The sequence below is a fragment of the Triticum dicoccoides genome, chromosome 4A (assembly GCF_002162155.2).
Source record: "Triticum dicoccoides isolate Atlit2015 ecotype Zavitan chromosome 4A, WEW_v2.0, whole genome shotgun sequence".
Lineage (NCBI taxonomy): Eukaryota > Viridiplantae > Streptophyta > Magnoliopsida > Poales > Poaceae > Triticum > Triticum dicoccoides.
Genome location: NC_041386.1, coordinates 538599434 through 538607592, shown reverse-complemented (window position 1 = coordinate 538607592; position 8159 = coordinate 538599434). Strand labels below are relative to the sequence as shown.

Here is an 8159-nt window from a genome sequence, read left to right as displayed (position 1 = left end):
GGCCCCCCCTTTCCTTATTCTTCGGAGGGGAAAGGAAAGAGAGGGGGGAGGGAAGGAAGGGGGAAGCCGAATCCTCCCCTTTCCTTCTCCCTTCCCCTTTTTCATTCTCCTCCTAGGCCTACATGGGGGGCATGCTAGCCCCTTAGGGCCTGGTATGTCCCCCTCTTGGCCCATTAGGCCCATATAGTTGCTCGGGGGGGGGGGGTGCCCGAAACCCCTTCCGGTGGCCCGATATGTACCCGGTACCCCTGGAACACTTCCGGTGTCCGAATACCATCATCCTATATATCAATCTTGACCTCTCGACCATTTAGAGACTCCTCGTCATGTCCGTGGTCTCATTCGGGACTCCGAACAACATTCGGTCACCAAATCACATAACTCATATAATACAAGATCATCATCGAACGTTAAGCGTGCGAACCCTACGGGTTTGAGAACTATGTAGACATGGCCGAGACACCTCTCCGGTCAATAACCAACAACGGAAACTGGATGCTCATATTGGTTCCTACATATTCTACGAAGATCTTTATCGGTCGTACCATAATGACAACATACGTTATTCCCTTTGTCATCGATATGTTACTTGCCCGAGATTTGATCGTCGGTATCTACATACCTAGTTCAATCTCTTTACCGGCAAGTCTCTTTACTCGTTCTGTAATACATCATCCCGCAACTAACTCATTAGTCACATTGCTTGCAAGGCTTATTATGATGTGCATTACCGATAGGGCCCAGAGATACCTCTCCGATACTCGGAGTGACAAATCCCAATCTCGATCTATGCCAACCCAACAAACACCTTCGGAGATACCTGTAGAGCATCTTTGTAATCACCCAGTTACGTTGTGACGTTTGATAGCACACAAGGCATTCCTCCGGTATCTGGGAGTTGCGTAATCTCATAGTCAAAGGAATATGTATATGACATAAAGAAAGCGATAGCAATAAAACTAAACGATCAATATGCTAAGCTAATATATGGGTCTTGTCCATCACATCATTCTCCTAATTATGTGATCCCGTTCATCAAATGACAACACATGTCTATGGTTAGGAAACTTAACCATCTTTGATTAACGAGCTAGTCTAGTAGAGGCTTACTAGGGAGATGGTGTTTTGTCTATGTATCCACACATGTATCAAGTTTCTGGTTAATACAATTCTAGCATGAATAATAAACATTTATCATGATATAAGGAAATATAAAATAACAACTTTATTATTGCCTCTAGGGCATATTTCCTTCAGGGCGGAATGGAGGCTGCCCCTCCTTGCGTGCTAGGTGACTTACGTGCAGCTCCCTCAAGATGGAAGCATATATAGCTCATGCCAAGACCTCTCCCTCATTGATCACCCACTTCCATCCAAGGGCTAGAAGGTGGATCATATTCTCTGAATAACTTCCTTATCTTCTCCTGAAAGAAGGAAACAAACCATGGATGAATCAAAGTTAAAACGAGAAATTTATAGCACTTTCCGTGACCCAATCGCACAAGCACCGGTACAATGACACGTGATCGTACCGATGGTCGGCTATCCTTCTAGTCTCGCGCAATGTTTCATATTTTGACCGCCCATTCTTCACTCCGACTTTGATTGAGGTGATCTTGAGCTCATTGGATTCATATCGACGGGACACACAATATCTAAGTATTAGATCTTCAATTTGTGCATATTGTGGGGAATTCATGTGTCAAAATCTCCATTGGCCTTGCATCTAGTGTTAGTAACTTCTTTAGATGAATCCCAACATGGCTCTATCCATTAGGTCCATGGGAGATCCAAAGTACCTTTGCATAAAGTAGAACGACGAAAAACTAAGAAAACCTAAAAAAAACCATAACCACTATGTAGTGCTCATGATTAAAAGGTACGAAATCAGGTAACTCTACAAAACAAACATAAAAAGGGCTCAATAGAACATGATATGAGGAATTTTAGTGTCAGGATATGCAACAAATGAGCCACAAAACATGATGCACTCTGGACACATCAAGCGACCAACAGATATTTCGAAGCTGTTTTTTGGAGCACTTGAAGGCCAAGCTACTCCACTCTTGGAACCTTTTCTTAGTATACTCCATCTATCTTTGCTCCATCCTCCAATTTTTAGTAAGAGGGAGATTATACATTTTCTTGAAGAGTTGATTAAAGATCTATTAGGGACTTCATTCAAGTGACTTTACTCTTCTTATTACTCTTGGAGGGTGTGCGCCTCTCCTAGGGAGTTTGGAGGTCATTAAGATCCTTCAAGGTGTGAAGGAATCAAGAGTATGTACAAGGCCCTAGTGATCACCTTCTTCATAAAGATCATCCCCGACTGAGGCTTAGACCTCCACGGTATCAATCCGTGGTGAGATAGGTGGACAAATGCTTAGTGAGCTCTTTGTGGGTGACCTTACCTCGGCCTTGGTGACCTTAGGACTTTCCCAAGCCTTCACCAACAAGTAGGACTGCGTCGACAATCCGAACCTTGGGAAGACGCCATCGTGTTTGTTGTGTTTGAAATCTCTTTTCTTACTCCTACTTCATTGCAAGTTTTGCTTCCGCACTTTATTTTGTTGTAAACGTGCATGTGTAGGCTCCCCCTGGACAACCTGGTAGAGAACACCCCTCTTCACCATAACTCGACCATACGCCCGTGTTTGTGATTCTGTGGCACAAGATTGGGACCTTTTGTTGCATAGGTTGAATTTTGATTCAAGTTCATATTGTCTAGCATCAGTATAAAAACATCTTCAACTAATCTTGACTTGCTTCTTGAATTAGGTCGAAGCATGCGTTATAGACATTTTAATTTATTACGGTTGCATGCATGTAATATTTTGTGTTAGAGAAATGTTAGTTTATTATTGTTGCACATATGTAATATTTCTGTTGCATATATTTGGGTTTTGCATAGTTTTCCATTTGATCTTTTGTGTTTAGTTTGTGCGCGGCCTCTGATTTCGTGTTGAATTTTGTCGGAGCCGCCAAGTGATCGCCAACTTTGAATAACTTTGGTTTATGATGACCATACATGTCTACAGTTTCTTGAAGAGTTAGTGTGAGAGAGATCTTAAAGTTTTTTGAAGAATTAATGAAATATCTATTGGGGAGTTCATTCAAGTGACGTTACTCTTCTTGTTACTCGTGGAGGGTGTCTGCCTCTCCTAGATAGTTAGGAGTCATTGAGAGCCTTCAAGGTGTGAAGGAATCAAGAGTCCATACAAGGCCCTAGTGTTCACCTTTTTCGGGAAGAGCATTCTTGGGTGAGGCTTTGACCTCTGAGGTATTAAGCCATGGTGAGTGGGTGACCTTACCTAGGCCTTGGTGGACTTAGGACTTGTCCGAACCTTCATTGATAAGTAGAATTGCGCCAATAATCTGAACCTCGCAAAGACATCATCGCGTTTGCTATGTTTGCCTTACTCCTACTTTCTTGCAAGCTTCAGTTCCGCACTTTATTTTGGTGTAAACATGTATGTGTAGGCTCCCGTGGACAACCTGGTAGAGAACACTCCTCTTTTTTTTTTGAGGCACTAGAAGAACACCCCTCTTCACCATAACCTCGACCCTACACCCATGTTTGTGATTTTGTTGCGCAAGTTTGGTATTTTTTGTTGGATAGGTTGACTTTTGATGGAAGTTCTTACTGTGTAGCACCAATATAATTTCAGCTAATCTTGATTCATTGTTGAATCTTGTCGACACATGTATTGTAGACATTTTAATTTCTTACTGTTGCATGCATGTAATCTTTCATGTTAAGAGAAATGTTACTCCCTCGGTCCCATAATATAAGAGCGTTTTTTTACACTAGTATAGTGTCAAAACGCTCTTATATTTTGGGACAGAGGGAGTAGATTGTTAGTGTTGCATATATGTTATATTTCTATTGCATATATTTGGGTTTCATTGCATAGTTTTTTATTCGATCTTTTGTGTTTAGCTTGTGCGCGGCCTCTGATTTCTTGTTGAATTTTGCAGGAGCCGCCAAGTGATCGCCGGCTTCGAATAACTTTGATTAATGTAACCATACCTGTCACTCTGTCAGTTGCTGATAACGCTAGCTAGCCCACTTGCTAGACAAACATCGCTACAAATACTGCCGGCAGGTCACTAGCTCCGGCCGGCGACCACCGAGGTCTACTCAAGTTACCAAGCTACCCATCATCTACCTCGAAGAAATGAGAGCCACCGTACGCAGCAAATTTCCATGGAGAAACCCAAGAGATCAAACCAGCCATCACACAGACGATTGGAGTCGCTGGACGTCAAGAGGTCGTCTTCCTCGCTCAACATGTCCACGTCTTCCCTCAGGAGCATCAACGAGGAGGACAGGGGGCCTGCCGCCGCCCATTCCGGCAGGAGGCCCACCGTCGTGAGGTTTGCTCCCACCCCTACACCTCCGCGGCCGTCGTCGTCGTCGGGGACGAGGAGGGGTTCGCATTTGGCGCCAGCGCCACAGCAGGCGCCCAAGGGGAGGCCGGCAACTGCTGCAACTGCACGCCCGGCTTCGCCTTCCGGACCGAAGCCGGTCAGGTCGTCGCCTGCGGAGTCTGCACCGAAGGCGACGAGGAGGAGCTGGGGGTGCACGGGGAGCCCCCGCGATCAGAAGGAGAGGAAGACCGGTGATGTGATCGGCCGGGAAAGGAGCAAGGGGACGGCGGCGACGCTGGTGCGGAGTTCCTCGGTGAGTTCGTCGGTGTCAATGGCAGGCACCCCCGTTAAATCTTTTGTCATTGTTTAACTTATATTTTTACAAAAATCTATTCCACCATGTCAGGGAGAAAATCTTGTCCACCTCTGTCCTCTTTCTTCCAGAGAAAGGAAAATTTCTGTTAGTGTCACAACATGAGAGTTTTGAGAATATTCTAAGAACTTAGAAGGCACTACTGTCTATTGTCCTGTAAAATCTCCCGTTTTGTACAAACACAATACTATCATTTTCCCTGATGCATTGCGCCAGAAATCTGAGAGTGTGCAAGTTTTCTCCACTTCTCCATCTCTGTGCAATTCCACTGAAAATGCAGAGAGTTGAGTCACATAATTGCAGTTTCATGGAGCAAACACAACACTCGTCACAGTCATCAGCTATCAGTTCACTTATGACAAGTTATACTCATTTGCACCTTTAGTACCTACATACAGTACTTTCCTTGTTGCCAGAGTTGTAAAAATGATGTCCTAGGTGAGATTGTCTGTACTACATCTGTTCCAAAACAGAAGACATTCCAAAAAGTGCGCAGTTTAAAAAAATTGAGTTGGAGCTTTTTTTTCATTTGATGAGGTGAAAATAACATCATCATAACTGCTCTAACGTCTTTTCCATAATATCGTAGTTTTATTACATTTTGTCGATTTTGTGCAAAATGTAGTAGAACCAAACTTGTATATTTGAGATTGTGCAAACTTCAAAACACCGTCTATTTAGAAATGGAGGGGTTGCACTTCGATAATTTTCTTTCATCAGTGATAACTTCTGAAATACTCCAATAATATTATTGGTAATTTCACATCAACTACTCCCTTTCTCCATGACAAGGTGGCACTGGTTGGTCTGCGGTGAGTGGTGACGCATGTAACTTTTCTTGAGATGGACATCGCAACTATTTTTCCTAACCACGGCGGTCACTACTCTTCTAATGGCAAGTTGTTATGATTACTATAATCGAGTAATTCACCTTTTGTTGATTGAGAGCTCGTCTTTGAGTGAAACTTAAACTGAATTAGGTGCACCTAATAAGATTCATGGTCGTGTGCCAAATCTCTGCCTTTTCATATGGTCGTTTGGCTACAACCGCCAATTTGTCTCTTATTTGCTTCACTCGTGAGTGAAACATCTTTTGCAATTTGCATGCAGCTGTCAGAAAACAGAGCGAATCAAGTTGAGGAAAAAGTTCAAAAAAAGAAAACAGAGTGAATATGAGGGTAGTAACTCTTCTGTGTAAAATGCCGGAAAACATTGCAATATTCTTCTAAACTTGCATAGATTTTTTGAATTGAATAGCTCTTTGTTCTACTAGTGAGACATGATCATGTTAAAAACCGACGATTGCTAAGTACATTGTTGATCACAGTGACAGCTGAAATAGCATTTTGATGTACACTCAGGTTCCAAGAAGCAGAAAACCGGTAGAGGAGAAACCACTGCAGAAAAGGGAGAGCAAGACCAATATCATCTCCAGGACTAAGCAAAGACCCACTCCATCTCCGAAACCGGATATTCTCCACAAGCCCGGCGCGCAGAGAAGCCCCAGCATTGCAGCCAAGACGAGCGAGAAGCGACCACCCACTCCCGGCGGTGCATCGCCGGACGACATGGTCAAGGTTTCTCCTCCCCGCTCGACATCGGCGACGACGATGGGCGCCTCTTGGGAGTCGCTTCCACCGGCCCTCCAGACTCTCGGATCGGTACATTTCGTTCAGAAACATATGTCTGGATGCGTCAGGATTGTGCTGTTTTAAGTTGCAAAGTTTTGATTTTTTTTTCAAAAATGATATTTGTACATGATGTGTAGGGAGTCATGAGTTATAGGGATGCTGCAGAGATGGCTGCTGTGGAGGCCATGCAGGAAGCTTCTGCTGCAGAGATTGTGCTCAGATGTCTCAGGTGAGCTCCTCTTCATTCTTCAGGACATGTACTAGATTTCAAAATATTTCAGTATGCACCAAAATTAATGATTTTTTCAAAAATTCGGTGAAATTGCACTGGAAGTGAAAACCATAATATGACAACGAACTGACCAGGTTTGCTTTACACAGTGCCTTCGCGGATTTGGCCGCCACCGCCGGCAAGCAGTCGCCGCAGCAGACCGTCGACGAGTTCCTGGCGCTCCAAGCCGCGATCGCCCGCTCCACCGCCGCCCTCGGCAACCAGCAACGGAGTGGCCACGCCGGCGAGTGGATGCACGCGGCGGTCACCGCCGACCTGGCGCCTTTCTCCCTCTACACCGCCCCCTCGTCGTCCAGGAAGCGCGGCACCGAGTCGCCTGCCGTCTCCGCCTCGCCGAGGACGGTGGCCGCCGCGGAGGAGGCCGCCACCTGGCTGGAGACCGCGGCGAGGGAGCTCGGGGAGGAGATGTGCGCGTGGTTCGTCGGGCACGTGGACCGGCTGCTCGAAGCCGACGTGGCCGGGACGCTGGGGCAGCTCAAGAGGGTCAACGACTGGCTGGACGACGTCGGGCCGCGGACGGACGCCGTCGAGCGGCTGAAGCAGAAGATCTTCGGGTACCTGCTGGATCACGTCGAGTCGGCGGTGGTCGCGTTAAACGGCGGCGTTGCTACCAACCGAAGAAAATAGACGTGTGTATATGCTGTGCCGGAGCAAAGCTAAAATGTACGCAAATGATAATGCCACACATATGGTATTAAGTAACACGGCCCTAACGTTTTTAGGCCCTCAACTATGTTATCGGTGCCATATTTTTGTAAAGCAAGGCACGTACATGCAGATTGCAATTGAACTTTTTTTAGCACCGGGCACACAACATAGAAGATCTGGCATCATCCAGGCCAGACTCACATACATATAAACCAGTAATATAGGAGCCGAGCTTACCTAACCACCAACATTTCGGGTTGTGTCTTTGCGTGAGAAAGGACAACAACTAGCTTAGTTTATTGGCCCCAGAAATATGGCATCAGAGCAAGTTGATGCATCGATGTCCAGAGTTTTTAGTTCGGCACTGGCTGGGCAACATAGGGCCAGGGCCGGCCTAACATCATGGAGGCCCTAGTGCGATTGAGGCACAATGAACATTAGCATATTAGCATATATACTTTCAATAATATATATCATACTCCCTCCGTCCAGAAATACTTGTCATCAAAATGAATCAAAGGGGATGTATCTAGATGTATTTTAGTTCTAGATACACCCTTTTCTGTCCATTTTGATGACAAGTTTTTTCGGACGGAGGAAGTACATCATGAAAAATATAAAGGCATTAACATAAAAACATAATTTTAGCTAGCAAATAAACATAATTTTCAAATGAACATTACTACTATGGATGATCTATTGTTATGGTGATTAGTGTCGTGGTCTCTAAAGATAATTTTTGGTTATGGATGGTCTCTTGTTATGATGCATAATTTCAGATTTTTTTATTCTGTTCCAATTTTAAGTTGGATAAATAATTGGATAGACAAAAGATGAAAATTAC

General features: G+C 44.7%; 1 protein-coding gene across 1 annotated transcript; it reads left to right on the top strand.

Moving 5' to 3' along the window:
* Nucleotides 1–4136: 4136 nt before the first annotated feature.
* On the top strand, nt 4137–7465 carry LOC119289083 (nucleolar protein dao-5-like). The gene is made up of 4 exons (XM_037568507.1): nt 4137–4684; nt 6106–6405; nt 6513–6604; nt 6757–7465. The coding sequence occupies exons 1-4, from the start codon at nt 4208–4210 to the stop codon at nt 7292–7294; spliced, it is 1407 nt and encodes a 468-aa protein (XP_037424404.1). The 5' UTR covers nt 4137–4207; the 3' UTR covers nt 7295–7465.
* Nucleotides 7466–8159: the final 694 nt, after the last annotated feature.